Source organism: Erythrolamprus reginae, chromosome 2 (assembly GCF_031021105.1).
Source record: "Erythrolamprus reginae isolate rEryReg1 chromosome 2, rEryReg1.hap1, whole genome shotgun sequence".
NCBI lineage: Eukaryota > Metazoa > Chordata > Lepidosauria > Squamata > Dipsadidae > Erythrolamprus > Erythrolamprus reginae.
In genome coordinates, this window is record NC_091951.1 from 3,309,413 (window position 1) to 3,326,931 (window position 17,519).

General features: G+C 47.2%; 1 protein-coding gene across 6 annotated transcripts in view; it reads left to right on the forward strand.

The window, feature by feature from the left end:
• Positions 1 to 581: 581 nt before the first annotated feature.
• The window catches only part of LOC139162873 (zinc finger protein 665-like), a 43,940-nt gene continuing 27,002 nt past the window's right edge, over positions 582 to 17,519 (forward strand). The window contains exons 1-5 of one of the 6 annotated variants that reach the window (XM_070743749.1): positions 582 to 671; positions 985 to 1,583; positions 3,796 to 3,916; positions 13,411 to 15,397; positions 15,482 to 15,830. In XM_070743749.1, coding sequence (XP_070599850.1) covers positions 1,170 to 1,583; positions 3,796 to 3,916; positions 13,411 to 15,397; positions 15,482 to 15,641 — 2,682 coding nt within the window. In that variant the 5' untranslated portion in view covers positions 582 to 671; positions 985 to 1,169 and the 3' untranslated portion in view covers positions 15,642 to 15,830. Of the gene's footprint in view, positions 672 to 984; positions 1,584 to 3,795; positions 3,917 to 4,029; positions 4,098 to 13,410; positions 15,831 to 17,519 lie in introns of those variants that run through there. The other 5 variants (XM_070743745.1, XM_070743748.1, XM_070743753.1 and 2 more) reach the window with 5 other exon arrangements.

Sequence of the window (17,519 nt, forward strand, 5' to 3'; positions counted from 1 at the left end):
AAGAAATAAAAGACAAATAAATATATTTTTTAAAAAACCAATCATTTTCCTTGCTGTGGCTTCCCTGCCTGTGTCCCACTTTCCTCCCCTTCAGGCTGGAGTTCGTGGGGTTCCCCAGAGAGGCTTCCGGCCTTCGTCTTCTGACTGACCGCCCGGCCGTTTTTGACAGGATTTGGACCCTTTGGAGGCTTCCTCCGATCTCTGTGGACCCTTCAGGGCGGCTGTTCTTGGAGGAGCCGAGTTCAAATCCTCCAGAGATTTTTCTCCATCTCCACAGACGGTTCCGGGACAGAAAGAAAGTGCCGCCTCGAAGCCTTACTCTGACATTGAGTCATCGAGGGTGTCCCCCCCCCCCCCGCATCTCCCATGTCCATCATCTCCGTCCTCTCCCTTCGGGTTCCTCTTTCCCGCCCTTTCTACCATCCCGACACTTTGCCCCAAATCCACCAAGGGGCGCCCTCCGCCAAGAGAAGGGGACATCGGGCGCTTCCCTATTGGCCCACCGGAGATCGAACGTCACGGCTGCCTTTCCAACAGAGGCTGCGGAGGAAGTGACGTCACAAAGGCTTGCCGCTCTAGGACGCCGCACTCGCTCTCCTTACACCGTGGACTCCGTAGGAGGCAGAGAGGCTGCGGGAGAGGCTGGCGGAGAACATCGAGACGGGCCCCGGGTGAGGGATGGGGTTGTCTTTCTGGGTCCCATGCTCCCCAGCCGCAGAGGCAAACGGGGAGCCGGGGAAGGATCCGACTGGGAGGAGGGTCGGGTCGGCCTTGCAGAGGCCCAGCAGGAGAAGAGAGAAGCCGAGTGAGGAGGAGGCAGGATTCGCACCAGGCTCCCCGAGGACCTGATCCTGGCTCCGGAGGGGGAGAGAAGCGGGGCGGCCTCTCCACCTGCCTCCTTCCCGGCCCTTCTGAGAGGACCTCAGCCCTGTGCTGGAAATGCCACTTTCTCATTCTTAACCTTTGTTTTTCTTTCCTTCTCAGATACAGGAACTGGAAATCATTTGTGGTCTTTCCAAGGCAAAATTTTCTCCTGGGGGAAAAATGCGGAATTACTTGCATAGACCAGTCCTGCGGCCCTAGAGATGGTCCTTTGAAGGAAAAAGGCACCTGGAGACCCCCAAGAGTCATTGGATCCGTTTGGAGTTGCTCTGCAGGGCAGAGAAAGGATGGAGACCCCACCTCTTGCAAAGGAGGGAAGCGGAAAAGGCCCTTCAGCTGCTCAGCCTGGGAAAGAAGGGAAACTCTGGACAAGACCCAGGCAGAAGATCCTGGAGGAAGAATCCATCCCCCCTTCCGAAGTTCAGCCCTGGAAGTTCATCCAATACCAGGAGGCTGGAGATACCCGAGGACTTTGCAGGCGACTCCATGACTTTAGTAGGCAATGGCTGAGACCAAAAAACCACACCAAGGCCCAGATGCTGGACCTTGTGGTTCTGCAGCAGCTCCTGTTCCTTCTGCCCCCAGAAATGAAGAGCTGGGTGCGGGAGTGTGGAGCAGAGACCAGCTCCCAGGCGGTGGCCCTGCTGGAAGGCTTCCTCCTGAACCAGGCGCAGGAGCAGAAGGAGCAGGCCCAGTTGCAGGTGAGACATTTTTGAGAGCTCAAAAGAGTATAAAGATTGTGTTTCAATACTTCACCCCTCCTTCCTAAACTTCTCTGATGTTCATTATATGTGGCAATTCATCAATCCTTTTTATTTTTTGCAATTTTAAAAAAAATTGTTCTCCACAATAACAAACATGCTTATATTTCCAATACAACTCAAATATACAGGTAGTCCCCGACTTACGACGGGGATCCATTTCCATGGCCCGTCATATGCCGAGTTTGGTGTAAGTCGGAATATTCCGATTTACATGAATATTCCGACTTACATGGCGGCGCCGGCTTCTAAGCAACCAACAGCCGGCAAAGCCTCCTGCTAAACATTTGGGCGAGGGGATCTCCGTGGTGGCCGGCCTCGGAGGCTACAGCAACACAGCGCCGAGAAGGACCAGCTTCAAGGGACCAACAGCCGGTCCTTCTCGGCACTGCGTTGCTGTAGCCTCCGAGGCTGCCCGCTGCGGAGATCCCCTCACCCGAATGGACGAGGCAACGGCAGCCTCGGCGGCTGCAGCAACACAACACTCAGAAGGACCGGCTGTTGGTCCCTTGAAGCTGGTCCTTCTCGGCGATGCGCTACTGTAGCCTCCAAGGCCAGTCACCACGGAGATCCCCTCGCCCGAATGGAGGCGGTGGCTTCGAAACTGTCCCCGGGTTGTCGTAACGACGAAATGTCGTACGTTGGGGACGACGTAAGCCGGGGACTACCTGTATACCCTCTATTCAAAGACATGGAATAAGGCTGCATCGGGGCTCCAGACTGGATTGCGCCTTTAAGGCCTCTCTTACCTATAAAGCCTTAGATGGCTTAAGAACAGGTTATTTATGGGATGGTCTACTGCCGCTTACCACCCTACGACCAAATAGAGCCCACGGGGTTGGCCTCCAGTCCCGTTGATTAAACAGTGTCGGTTGGCAGGCCCACAAGGGAGGGCCTTCTCTGTGGCAGGCCCCGCTCTTTGGAACCAACTAGCCCCCAAGGTCCACACCGCCCCCACCCTACTGGGTTTCCCAAAAGCCTGGAAAACCTGGCTTTGCCAGCAGGCCTGGGGGCTATGAGAACTTACATCTTTAACCCCAGCCAAGACACGAACTGATTGGGATGTTTGGTAAATGAATGAAGTGATTATATTATACGGTTTTTATTATTAAGGAGTGTTTTTTTAGTATTAGGAAATTCATTATGAAATGTTATTATTTATTATGAAAAGTTTTTTATTATTACTAAATATTTAATCTGATTATATTGCTTTATAATTATTGTTGTAAGCCACCTTGAGTCCTCAGGGATTGGGCAGCATTTAAATTAAATAAATAAATAATTTCCTTGTTGATTAGCCACTTCCCCAATTTTTCTATATGCTGTTTCCTTTAAACTCAGAAGAAATGAGTCCCAAATAATTTTTCCAGCAAAGTAGCTCACCAAATCCATCACCAGCTTTTCTTCTCCACCTCCAGCACTTCCGTCCTTCCAGCTTCTTAACTCAATCGTTCTGTTCGAAACCACCACAGTTTGGATGGCTTTAACAAACCATTGTCCCCTGCCTCTGGTCGTGGAACTAAGCTGGCAGGCTGCAGGGTGGAGAGTCACTGACTCCTTCCAGTTGCCAGCAGTTCTCTACTTCTTCACCATCCCTCCAGGGTGGTTCTGACCTGTTTCTAAAAGAACCAGGTCCCCAAAAGGCAGGGATATCGGGGATCCCCTTCAAGAAGAGGGGAACTTCGTTGAGCCACGGTTCTCAGCAAGTTGATTATATATGATGATTTGACATACAAGGAGAAGAGTGAAGACAATAAAATATTAATTGTGATTGTATTTTAAGATTGGCCAATTCATCAATTTTTGAAAACCTTGTTCTATTGTTTTCTCACTCAACCTCACCGATGGATATTGGGGGCTTTGAGGTTGTTTTTCCGAATATAAGAATCCACTTTATGTGTCACATACATTAATTCTGCTTCTTAGAAACATAGAAACATAGAAGACTGACGGCAGAAAAAGACCCCATGGTCCATCTAGTCTGCCCTTTTACTATTTCCTGTATTTTATCTTACAATGGATATATGTTTATCCCAGGCATGTTTAAATTCGGTTACTGTGGATTTACCAACCACGTCTGCTGGAAGTTTGTTCCAAGGATCTACTACTCTTTCAGTAAAATAATACTTTCCTTCCTTCCTCCTGTTTGAAGTGCAGCACTGTGGAGATCAGAGATCCTGAGGGAAAGAAGAAGCCACCAAAGCCCCCTCATGAGCTATTTTTCAAGAGGATCCCTTGGGAAGAGCCAAGTCACCTCGAGGACACCTCAGAAGGTAATGAAATCTTCCGATGGCCCATCTGTCTTATTCTTGCTCTCTCTTCTCTTGTATAGAATATCTCCTACTATTTTTTAATTATGCATTTTGAAATTATTTATTCAATACAGAGAAACAAAGAATGAAGCTTTCTGTTTTTTATCAAGGAGATCAAACAGCGGTTCAACCTCCAAATCAAGTAAGAAAGGAAAAAAGTTATGAGATTTGTATTCTCCCTTCATGAAATGAAGTGGGTGTGCAGAGTGCTCTCTCTCCTTCTATTTCACTCCCTTGTTTGGCCTGGGTTATTTTTTGTATTCTTGCCCAACATGGAAAACAGAAGAGCAGGTTCAAGTTGCTAAATGGCTGTCCAAATTCTTCTTAAACATCTGAGAAATAACTCGGAGACCAAGGCTTTGCCTTCTTCAGTGTTCCAATTTATTAACAGGGACATCTTAGCAGATCTGGTGAAACCCGAATCTAAAGTTACAAGGGTATCTTATTTATTTATTTATTTATTTATTTATTAGATTTGTATGCCGCCCGCGTATGACAAATCGAATACAGTGATACCTCATCTTACAAACGCCTCGTCATACAAACTTTTCGAGATACAAACCCGGGGTTTCAGATTTTTTTGCCTCTTCTTGCAAACTATTTTCACCTTACAAACCCACCGCCGCCATTGGGATGCCCCGCCTCCGGACTTCCGTTGCCAGCGAAGCATCCATTTTTGCACTGCTGGGATACCCCTGAGGCTCCCCTCCATGGGAAACCCCACCTCTGGACTTCCATGTTTTTCTGATGCTGCAGAGGAATCCCAGCAGTGCAAAAACAGGTGCTTCGCTGGCAACGGAAGTCCGGAGGTGGGGTTTCCCAGCGAGGGGAGCCTCAGTGAAATCGCAGCATCGCAAAAACACAGAGGTCCGGAGGTGGGGTTTTGAGAACTTCGATGTTTTTGCAATGTTGCGATTTCACTGATGCTCCCTTCACTGGGAAACCCCACCTCCGGACTTCCATTGCCAGCAAAGTGCTCATTTTTGTGATGCTGGGATTCCCCTGCAGCATCGCAAAAACACAGAAGTCCGGAGGTGAGGTTTCCCATGGAAGGGAGCCTCACAGGAATACCAGCAGCGCAAAAACGGGCGCTTCGGCTGGCAAAAGGGGTGAATTTTGGGCTTGCACACATTAATCGCTTTTCCATTGATTCCTATGGGAAACATTGTTTCATCTTGCAAACTATTCACCTTAAGACCCTCGTCCCAGAACCAATTAAGTTTGTAAGACAAAGTATAACTGTATTAAAAATAGCTAAAACCTCTTATTAAAAGCCAAACATACACACAAACATACCATGCATAAATTGTATAGGCCTGGGGGGAAGAAATATCTTAATTCCCCCATGCCTGACGACAGAGGTGGGTTTTAAGGAGCTTACGAAAGGCGAGGAGGGTGGGGGCAATTCTGATCGCTGGGGGGAGTTGGTTCCAGAGGGTCGGGGAAAAGTTCAGGTTCGGGAGGCCACTGAGAAGCCCCGCCGCCCGGCTGTCACCTTTTAAAACAGCTAGGGGGCTTCTCAGCGTCCTGCCGAACCCGGAAGTTCGGGTTTGGCGTTCGGGTTCAGGAGGCTGCTGAGAAGCCCCACCGCCCAGCTGTCACCTTTTAAAACGGCCGGGGGGCTTCTCAGCGTCCTCCTGAACCTGAACGCCAAACCCGAACTTCCGGGTTCAGCATTCGGGAGGCCGCCGAGAAGCCCCCCGGCTGTGTCTAAAGATGACAGCCAGGCGGCAGGGCTTCTCAGCGGCCACGCGAACTCCAAACCCGGAAGTTCGGCAAAAGTTCGGGTTCGGGAGGCCGCTGAGAAGCCCCACCGCCCGACTGTCACCTTCTAAAACAGAAGTTCGGGTTTGCCATTCGGGTTCAGGAGGACGCTGAGCAGCCCCCCGGCTGTTTCAAAAGGTGACAGTCGGGCGGCGGCATTTTTTTCCCCCGTTGCACAGATTTATTGATCTTACATTGTTTCCTATGGGAAACAATGTTTCGTCTTACGAACCTTTCGTCTTACGAACCTCCCCCAGGAACCAATTAGGTTCCTAAGACGAGTTATTACTATATAAGGGCAGACTAGATGGACCAGGAGGTCTTTTTCTGCCGTCAGTCTTCTATGTTTCTATGAAGCCCACTGAGAGTCGCCTGCCAAGCCAGAGGTGCAGGGAGGCGGATCCCGGGGCGCACAGGTGGAAGGGCAGTTTCGTGTCTCTCCATGTCACTGTGCAGTGGGGGATGCGGGGCTCTTCCCCCCTCCCGCCATGGCGCCTCCAGAGCCTCAATCTCTGCCTCGCCTCCTAGCAGGCAGGGATGCATTTCAAAGTGCCGGAGACATAGCAGAGGATTCGACTCAGGTGGCCACCAGATGCCTGTTCTACCTGGGACTTGTAGCTCCATCGCATTATTTGGTGTTGTTTCCAGGGAAGGACATTGTAAAAGTAAACTTCTCACGAGTTCAAGACGTTTGATTAAACTCGCAAGAAGTTGTTTTTACAATGTGTTTCTCTGAACACAACACCAAGGAACGCGATGGAGCTGGAAAGGAATGACGTTCACCTCGCGGCCCACCCTGCCCCATTTTCACTCCTTAAATTACATCTCTAAATGCCTGGCAAGGGGAGGGGGAGAAGAGACAGCAAGGAAAGGAGTCTCTCGCTCCACGTGTCTCGCTTCTCACCTGCCCCAACCTGCCATCCCTCTCGATAAAGAAATGGCAGGGAACGGAAGCAGACAGGCTGCTGTTGCCATTGGGTCAGGGTGGGACATGTTGGACCACATGATGCACACCTTACCTTTCTAGTGTACCTTTTTAAAAAATTATTATATTATTATTATTATTATTATTATTATTATTATTATTATTAATTATTATATTATTTACTAGATTTGTATGCCGCCTCTCTCCGGAGACTCAGAGCGGCTTACAATGATATATAGTACAAATCTAATGGTTAAAAAAGAGTTTAAAACCCTTATTATAAAAACAGTCATGTATGTTGTGAGCTGCCCCGAGTCTTCGGAGAGGGGCGGATACAAATCTAATAAATTATTATTATTATCTCAAACCAACCACACATAAAATGAAACAGCCCGGGGGAATCAATTTCCCCGTGCCTGATGGCAGAGATGGTTTTTTAGGAGTTTGCGAAAGGCAAGGAGGGTGGGGGCAGTTCTAATCTCTGGAGAGAGTTGGTTCCAGAGGGTCGGGGCTGCCACAGAGAAGGCTCTTCCCCTGGACCTTGCCAGACGAAATTGTTTTGTTGACGGGACCCGGAGAAGGCCAAGTCTGTGGGACCTAATCGGTCGCTGGGATTCGTGCGGCAGAAGGCGGTCCCGGAGATATTCTCGTCCAATGCCATGAAGGGCTTTATACCTTAGCATTGTGTCCAGAGAAAAACATTGTAATAAAACTTCATACTTCTTGGACTCGTGAGATTTTTTTCTTACAATGTTTTTCCTGGACACAAGACGGAGGAACGTGATAGAGCGACAAGTCCCTGGTAGAATGGTTCTATGCCAATGCATTTGGGTTTTCTTTCCTAAATGCAGAACCTGACTGACTGGATGACTGAGAATCTCCAGGCATATTTGTGCTTTTAGGATTTGCAGATTGAAGGAGATCTTGCAAATTCTATCGAGTGTGCTCACAGCAATTCTTGCTTCTTTAGGGTCCTGTGTCCTTTGGGGAGGTGGCCATCTCTTTAAGCAGTGAAGAGTGGCTGCTGCTTGATCCCAGCCAGAAAGCCCTGGCGGCTACTTAAGATCCCCCAAGACGCCAGAAAAGCGGAGGAACATCCGAGACGCTCAGCGTGGGGGCGGGTGAGAGCCGCTGCGACCTGGGCGTCTCCTGAGGAGCCCAGCCCAGCGGAGGACCGGAGGGGGCTGCTGGTGGCTACTTAAGATCCCCCAAGACGCCAGAAAAGCGGAGGAACATCCGAGACGCTCAGCGTGGGGGCGGGTGAGAGCCGCTGCGACCTGGGCGTCTCCTGAGGAGCCCAGCCCAGCGGAGGACCGGAGGGGGCTGCTGGCGGTTTTTCTTTTCCGGTTCCGGCGGAGCAGCGGGAAGGAAGGAGGGATGCCGCTGCTCCGCCGGACTACGGTGATAACAACAATAATATAGGTAATTTTGAATTAGTTTGAACGCCAGTGTGCATGTTGGTGAGTTGAAAGTTCCTAGTCTCGGTGTCCGGTTCCTGTGTGTGCGTCCTCTCCTTGGTTTTGCCGTGGGAGAGTTAAGAGCTGGGAGCCTCGATCAGCTAGGGCTCGGAAGATGGCGGCCCCTGTGGAGCGAGTGAACTTGACAGCCAGGCAGACCAAGACGCCGAGCAGCTGTGCGGTGGGTGCGCTCGGCGCTGGAGGAGACCTGGCGGACGGAGGACCGACCATTGCGATAGGAGAGAGGAGATTGAAAGGAGACCAAGGGAGGAGGACTGGTAGATCAAGGTCTGATGGTGGGAGAGTTTTACAGACATGGATGCCCCCCTCCCTAGTCTGGGGGGGAGGGAGAGAGATGCTGAATGATCCTTGACTTTTGAATAACCTCTGCCCCTGAGAACTTGGCACTTTGAGAAAATTGGCACTTTTGAGGAACTTGGCACTTTGAAAAACTTGGCACTTTGAAAAACTTGACATTTTGGGAAACTTGGCACTTTGAGAACTTAGCACTTTTATTAGTTGCTGCTGACCGTATTTCCTAATCGAATTGAATTATTCATTATTACCTATGTTTGTATTTTTATTGTTATTTTTAGTTAGTTTTAATAGTGTTTTTAATATTAATATCGTTCTTAATTGCTATTTTTATACTGCTATCAATTTAATTGCTTTTTTAACATAATTGGGGTTTTATATAATGGGTGACTGGGGTACATATACGTGTGGGTATGAATGGAATGATTGGTATGATTGGGGGGGTCGGGGTGGGTGGGGATATGGTATGGATGAGTTGATTGACAGTAGTGCGAATGACAGATTTGGCCCACCTGACGCCCGGGAGACAGGGGAGGGAGGGACACCGATCTCTGGGGTGGCAGAGGGTCGGAATATTTCAGTGTTGCTGGGGAGAGGCAGATATGGCGGGGGCCACGGAGTTAGCCGTTCCAGGGGAACGAGGGACCGTTGCTTAATAACGGTCCCTTGTTCCAACTCTGTGAGCCCAATCCTGGGTACTGGTGATGAGTGTAACTCTGGCCCTGGACTCAGGTTGCTGCTGCTTAATGCCAGGTCGGTGGTAAATAAAGCTCTCCTCATCCGGGATTTGATCCTGGATGAGGAGGCCGACCTGGCATGTATCACTGAAACCTGGCTGGGCCCAGAGGGAGGTGTTCCTCTCTCTGAAATTTGCCCAGCTGGGTTTCAGATATGGCATCAACCTCGACCCCAGGGAAGGGGGGGAGGAGTGGCTATTATAGCCAGGGAGAGCCTTTGCCTACGTGGACTCGTTGCTCCGGAAATTGCGGGTTGCGAGTCACTCTTTATGAGGTTGGACTTAGGGGTTCAGGTGGGCTTATTTCTCACGTACCTGCCTCCCAGCTGCGTGTCAAAAGCCCTGCCTGTGCTACTCGAGGAGGTAGCCGGGTTGGCGGTGGAGTTCCCCAGACTTATTGTCTTGGGGGACTTCAACCTGCCGTCACTCGGCGAAACCTTGGGGTTGGCACAGGAGTTCATGGCCACCATGACAGCCATGGACCTGACTCAAGTAGTACGGGGTCCGACTCATGAGGGGGGGCACGCACCTGACATGGTATTCCTTTCCGAGCAATTGAGCAATGGTCTGAGACTAAGGGGCTTAGAAGCAGTGCCTTTGTCATGGTCAGACCATTTTCTACTAAGGCTTGACTTCCTGGCTCCAATCCTTCCCCGCAGGGAGGCGGAACCAATGAAGATGTTCCGCCCCAGACGCCTAATGGATCCAGAGGGTTTCCAGACGGCGCTTGGGGTTATTCCAGAGGCACTCATCCACAGTTCGGTGGAGTCTCTTGCGGAGGCCTGGAATACGGCTGCTGCGGAGGCTCTCGACCGGATTGCGCCTTTGCGACCTCTCCGTGGCGCTAGACCCCGTAGAGCCCCATGGTTCAACGAGGAGCTCCGGGAGTTGAAACGCCAAAAGAGACGTCTAGAGAAGCGATGGAGGAAGAGTAGGTCTGAATCTGATCGAACACTTGTAAGAGCTTTTATTAAGACTTACAAAGTGGCGCTCAAGGCGGCAAGATGCGCGTACCATGCCGCCTTGATTGCATCAGCGGAATCCCGCCCGGCCGCTCTGTTTAGGGTGACCCGCTCCCTTCTTAACCAGGGGGGAGTTGGGGAGCCCTTGCAGAGTAGTGCCGAGGAGTTTAACACGTTTTTCGCTGATAAAGTCACTCAGATCCGGGCCGACCTCGACTCCAATTGTAAAACAGAGTCGACTGACAACGAGTCAGTCGAGGTGACTGGGGCACGTACTTGTCCACCTGTCTGGGAAGAGTTTGATCTGGTGACACCTGATGAAGTGGACAAGGCCATTGGAGCTGTGAGTTCCGCCACCTGTTTACTGGATCCGTGTCCCTCCTGGTTGGTCTCGGCCAGCAGGGAGGTGACACGGAGCTGGGCCCAGGAGATTACCAACGCTTCCTTGGGGAGGGGAGTTTTTCCATCACTCTATAAAGAAGCGCTTGTGCGCCCCCTCCTCAAGAAGCCTTCCCTGGACCCAGCAGTACTCAACAACTATCGTCCAGTCTCCAACCTTCCCTTCATGGGGAAGGTTGTCGAGAAGGTGGTGGCACTCCAGCTCCAGCGGTCCTTGGAAGAAGCCGATTATCTAGGTCCCCAGCAGTCGGGCTTCAGGCCCGGTTACAGCACAGAAACCGCTTTGGTCGCGTTGATGGATGATCTCTGGCGGGCCCGGGACAGGGGTTTATCCTCTGTCCTGGTGCTCCTCGATCTCTCAGCGGCTTTCGATACCATCGACCATGGTATCCTTCTGCACCGGTTGGAGGGGTTGGGGGTGGGAGGCACTGTGCTTCAGTGGTTCTCCTCCTACCTCTCTGGCCGGTCGCAGTCGGTGTTAGTGGGGGGTCAGAGGTCGACTCCTAGGTCTCTCCCTTGTGGGGTGCCTCAGGGGTCGGTCCTCTCCCCCTTGCTATTTAACATCTACATGAAACCACTGGGTGAGATCATCCAAGGACATGGGGTGAGGTATCATCAATATGCCGATGATACCCAGCTTTACATCTCCACCCCATGCCCAGTCAACGAAGCGGTGGAAGTGATGTGCCGGTGCCTGGAGGCTGTTGGGGCCTGGATGGGTGTCAACAGACTCAAGCTCAACCCGGATAAGACGGAGTGGCTGTGGGTTTTGCCTCCCAAGGACAATCCCATCTGTCCGTCCATTACCCTGGGGGGGGAATCATTGACCCCCTCAGAGAGGGTCCGCAACTTGGGCGTCCTCCTCGATCCACAGCTCACATTAGAGAACCACCTTTCAGCTGTGGCGAGGGGGGCGTTTGCCCAGGTTCGCCTGGTGCACCAGTTGCGGCCCTATCTGGACCGGGACTCATTACTCACAGTCACTCATGCCCTCATCACCTCGAGGTTCGACTACTGTAATGCTCTCTACATGGGGCTACCTTTGAAAAGTGTTCGGAAACTTCAGATCGTGCAGAATGCAGCTGCGAGAGCAGTCATGGGCTTACCCAGGTATGCCCATGTTTCTCCATCACTCCGCAGTCTGCATTGGCTGCCGATCAGTTTCCGGTCACAATTCAAAGTGTTGGTTATGACCTTTAAAGCCCTTCATGGCACTGGACCAGAATATCTCCGAGACCGCCTTCTGCCGCACGAATCCCAGCGACCGATTCGGTCCCACAGAGTGGGCCTCCTCCGGGTCCCGTCAACTAAACAATGCCGGTTGGCGGGCCCCAGGGGGAGAGCCTTCTCTGTGGCGGCACCGGCCCTCTGGAACCAACTCCCCCCGGAGATCAGAACTGCCCCTACTCTTCCTGCCTTCCGTAAACTCCTCAAAACCCACCTTTGCCGTCAGGCATGGGGAAACTAAACATCTCCCCTGGGCACGTTGAAGTTATATATGGTATGCCTGTATGTGTGTATGTTAGTATAGGGGATTTTCTTAAACTCATAATATTTTAATTAATTGGATTGTATTGGATTGTTTTTCACTTGTTGTGAGCCGCCCCGAGTCTTCGGAGAGGGGCGGCATACAAATCCAAATAATAAATAAATAAATAAATAAATCACGAAGTCATGTTGGAAACATCGAGGATGGTGTCCTCCTTAGGTAAGGGTTCCTCTATACGTAACTGTATAAAATCATTTCACCTCTGTTTTTTCTTCTTCTTACATTAATTCCAGTCCCCCTTCATGGTCTTCTAAGTAGCACAGTTTGGTTTATAAGAAAGAGATGGAAACTGCAGTTCAATGTTTCCAAATGTAAAATAAGGCACTTGGGGAAAAGGAATCCTCAATCTGGCTATTGTATTGGCAGTTCTGTGTTAGCAAAAACTTCAGAAGAGAAGGATTTAGGGGTAGTGATTTCTGACAGTCTCAAAATGGGTGAACAGTGCAGTCAGGCGGTAGGTAAAGCAAGTAGGATGCTTGGCTGCATACCTAGAGGTATAGCAAGCAGGAAGAGGGAGATTGTGATCCCGCTATATAGAGCGCTGGTGAGACATTTGGAATTATACTGTGTTCAGTTCTGGAGACCTCATCTACAAAAAGATATTGGCAAAATTGAGTGGATCCAAAGACGGGCTACAAGAATGGTGGAAGGTCTTAAGCATAAAACGTATCAGGAAAGACTTCATGAACTCCATCTGTATAGTCTGGAGGACAGAAGGGAAAGGGGGGACATGATAGAAACATTTAAATGTTTTAAAGGATTAAATAAGGTTCAGGAGGGAAGTGTTTTTAATAGGAAAGTGAACACAAGAACGAGGGGGCACAATCTGAGGTTAGTTGGGGGAAAGGTCAGAAGCAACGTGAGAAAATATTATTTTACTGAAAGAGTAGTAAAGCCTTAAAGTTTTGGATTCCCCTCACCTCACCTTCCATCGGCAGCGACTGTGCTCCTCTTCCTCCTCCTCCTCCCACCCAAATTCTGAGCTTTTATTTCTTTCCTAATGGGTTTGCACACATTATTTGCATTTACATTGATTCCTATGGGAAAAATTGCTTCTACTTACAAACTTTTCTACTTAAGATCCTGGTCACGGAACGAATTAAGTTCTTAAGTAGAGGCACCACTGTATATAGATAATTGTAAAGAATGATGTTTTCCAGATATTTTCAAAACTTTGATGATTCATGAATATAGAAATCATCATGTCTATATCACACCTCTGTAAGCATGCAAAGGCACAACCTAGTGGAATTTCGGAGAAATCCATAAGGAAATCCACTTGACTTTCTACACTTTGATCTTTTTCTCTAACCTTGTTACCATTTTTTATTTCCCTTTCGCTTTGAAGGTAATAATGGGCAGGAGAATCAAGATTCCTGTGAACTGTTCCAAGTGATCGATGCTAAAGACGGAGTGGAGAATTTTGGAATTGGAATGGAAGCCAAAAGCCCTGGGAGAAACCAGTCAAAGAATTGGAATCAGGAAAGCTCATCCTCCACCTATACTCCGATGCAAGACTTTCTCCCCCAAGTTAAAATAAGGGGAAAATATATTGGGAAGAGTGTGAAGCTAAACAAAGCTGAAGTACAAGTAAATGAACACTATTTAACCCAAAACAAAGGCGAAGATGCTATAAGGAAGCACAACGGACAAAATTACAATGGGACATCCATTCTTTTTCTTGGGAATTACTTTCTTGTATCTCAAAAAGTGATTGACACAAAATGTTTGCAAAGTGTAAAAAGTTGGCAGCTTACTTCCCATAAGTTGATCCACACAGGGGAGAAACCATATAAGTGCATGAAATGTGGAGAGACCTTTGGTCGAGGAGCTCATCTTACTTCCCATAAAAAGTTGATCCACACAGGGGAGAAACCTTATAAATGCATGAAATGTGGAGAGACCTTTGGTCAAAGAGATCATCTTACTTCCCATAAAAAGTTGATCCACAGAGGGGAGAAGCCTTATAAATGCATGGAGTGTGGAAATACGTTTGCTCATGGCAGTGGACTTAGAAGCCACAAAAAAATCCACACAGGAGAGAAACCATATAAATGCATGGAGTGTGGAAAGACCTTTGCTCATGGCAGTGGACTTAGAGGCCACAAAAAAATCCACACAGGACAGAAACCATATAAATGCTTGGAGTGTGGAAAGACCTTTGCTTACAGCAGTACACTTAATACCCATAAAATGACCCACACAGGGGAGAAGCCTTATAAATGCATGGAGTGTGGAAAGACCTTTGGTCAAAGAGCTCATCTTACTTACCATAAAATGACCCACACAGGGGAGAAGCCTTATAAATGCATGGAGTGTGGAAAGACCTTTGGTCAAAGAGCTCAACTTACGTACCATAAAATGACCCACACAGGGGAGAAGCCTTATAAATGCATGGAGTGTGGAAAGACCTTTGGTCAAAGAGCTCATCTTACTTACCATAAAATGACCCACACAGGGGAGAAGCCTTATAAATGCATGGAGTGTGGAAAGACCTTTAGTCAAAGATGCAATCTTACTTCCCATAAGTTGATCCACACAGGGGGGAAACCATTTAAATGCATGGAATGTGGAAAATATTTTAGAACAAACAGGCAACTTATTATCCATAACAGGATCCACACAGGTGAGAAGCCTTATAAATGCATGGAGTGTGGAAAGACCTTTGGTCGAAGAGCTCATCTTACTTACCATAAAAGGACCCACACAGGGGAGAAGCCTTATAAATGCATGGAGTGTGGAAAGACCTTTGTTCAAACAGCTCATCTTACTTCCCATAAAATGACCCACACAGTGGAGAAGCCTTATAAATGCATGGAGTGTGGAAAGACCTTTGGTCAAAGAGCTCATCTTACTTACCATAAAATGACCCACACAGGGGAGAAGCCTTATAAATGCATGGAGTGTGGAAAGACCTTTGCTCTGAGCAGTAGACTTACTATCCACAAAATTATCCACATGAGGGAAAAGCCATTTAAGTGCATGGATTGTGGAAAGACATTTACTAATGGAAGTGGACTTAGAAGACACAAAATGATCCACACGGGAGAGAAGCCATATAAATGCATGGAGTGTGGAAAGACCTTTGCTCAGAGCAGTGCACTTACTTCTCATAACAGGATCCACACAGGGGAGAAACCATATAAATGCCTGGAATGTGGAAAGACCTTTGCTCAGAGCAGTGCACTTACTTCTCATAACAGGATCCACACAGGGGAGAAACCATATAAATGCCTGGAATGTGGAAAGATATTTACTAGTGGCTGTGGACTTAGAAGACACAAAAATATCCACTCAGGAGAGAAGCCATTTAAATGCATGGAATGTGGAAAGACCTTTGCTTATAGACGTTCACTTATTTCTCATAAGATGAACCACACAGGGAAGAAACCGTATAAATGCACAGAATGTGGAAAGACCTTTGCTCAAAAACCTAATCTTATTTCCCATAAGAAGATCCACACCAGAGAGAAGCCGTATAAATGCATAGAGTGTGGCAAGACCTTTGCTCAGAATAGATATCTATTGTCTCATAAAAGAATCCACGCTCAGGAGAAACTGTACAGCAATTCCACTTAGATTTATGTACTATTCCCCAATGCTTTCCCACTTTATCTCTGAGCAGTTTACAAAGTCATCATATTGTCCCTAGCAATCTGGGTCCTCATTTTAGCCACCTCAGGAGGAAGAAAAGCTGAACAAACTACTAAAAGTAATCTATACAAGTTAAAGATGTTTTCAATAAAATGCCAAATTGTAACTTTTCAATTTTCTTTTATTTAAAAAAATGCTCCATCCCTTTTCTTGCTGAAATATTATTTTCTCATCTAGAATTTACATTTCTTGTTCACACAAATAGTCACAAATTGTTTCACTTTGTACAGCTACTGCCTTTTTTAAAGCTAGTCCATAAAGATTCTTAATGTTCTTAGATGCAAATGGACTTATTATGAAAAACAAAGCAAACTACATTAGAAATTATTATTAATTAGATTTATATGTCACCCCTCTCCGAGGACTTCAGGTGGCTTATAACATGAGTCGGGGTGGCACAGCAGGTAGAGTGCTGTACTGCAGGCCACTGAAGCTGACTTCTAGATCTGAAGCTCAGCGGTTCAAATCTCATCACCGGCTCAAGGTTGACTCAGCCTTCCATCCTTCTGAGGTGGGTAAAACGAGGACCCGGATTGTGGGGGCAATAGCCTAGCTCTGTTAAAAAAGCGCTATTGCTAACATGTTGTAAGCCGCCCTGAGTCTAAGGAGAAGGGCAGCATAAAAATTGAATAAATAAATAAATAAATAAATAAACATATAAAAAGAAAACAATACAATATAGTAGCCTAAACTACTAAATGTACTAATCTATAATCCCAAATTTTATTTAAAAGCTACACAGAAACGTAGAAGATTGACGGCAGAAAAAGACCTCATGGTCCATTTGTCTGCCCTTATAATATTTCCTATATGTTTTGAAGGGTCCTGATTGGGTCTTTTTCTCCTTCCACCAACTCCTTCCTAACCACCTGCAGGTGAGTTTCTCCTCCCCCTTCATCTGAACCCCTCCTAAAAGTTTTTATTTTATATAAAAAGTTTTATTTTTTCTAACGAACATTATATATTTTATGTACAAAATGTCTAGATTTATCTTAAATACCTTTCCATATACATAGTCCCATTTCATTGTCATCTCTGTTTCAATTCCAACTCACAATATTTTCCTTACATATTTATCTTATTTTCTTCTTAATACAAGCATAATATTACTAATCACTCAAATTCCCAATCCCTTACAATAACATCAATTAACCATCCTATTTACTATTTACATTTCTCATATTTTCTGTCCCACTATATTTCAACTTCTCATAATTTAATTAATTAAATTAGGTTAAATTATCCTTTCATGTTCCATCTACTGTTCTGTTTTGCTATAATCAATATACATCATCATCCTCAAATCTTACACAAAAACCCTTTAATGATCTACAATTTAAAATACCGGTATATCAAATATCCCATCCCATTTTTTCTACTAAATCTGTTTTCCCATAAATAAAATGCATCATCACATATCTTAATTACTACTGAGCTATTTTACCCTAAACCTTGAACTTAATTAACTATAGCAATAGCGTAGCAATAGCATTTAGATTTATATATCGCTTCACAGTGCTTCACAGCCCCCCCTAAGCGGTTTACAGAGAGTAAGCATATTGCCCCCAACAATCTGGGTCCTCATTTTAACGACCTCGGAAGGATGGAAGGCTGAGTCAACCTTCAGCCCACCGAGATTCGATTTGCCAAACTGCTGGCAGACGGTGATCAGCAGAAGTAGTTTTCAGTACTGCACTCTAACCACTGTACCACCGAGGCTCTTCTATCCACCATCAATAGTATTAATACAGTTCTCTTAAGCCTATTAATATGAACTTTGTTTCCTTTCTTTCCACTAGCCTT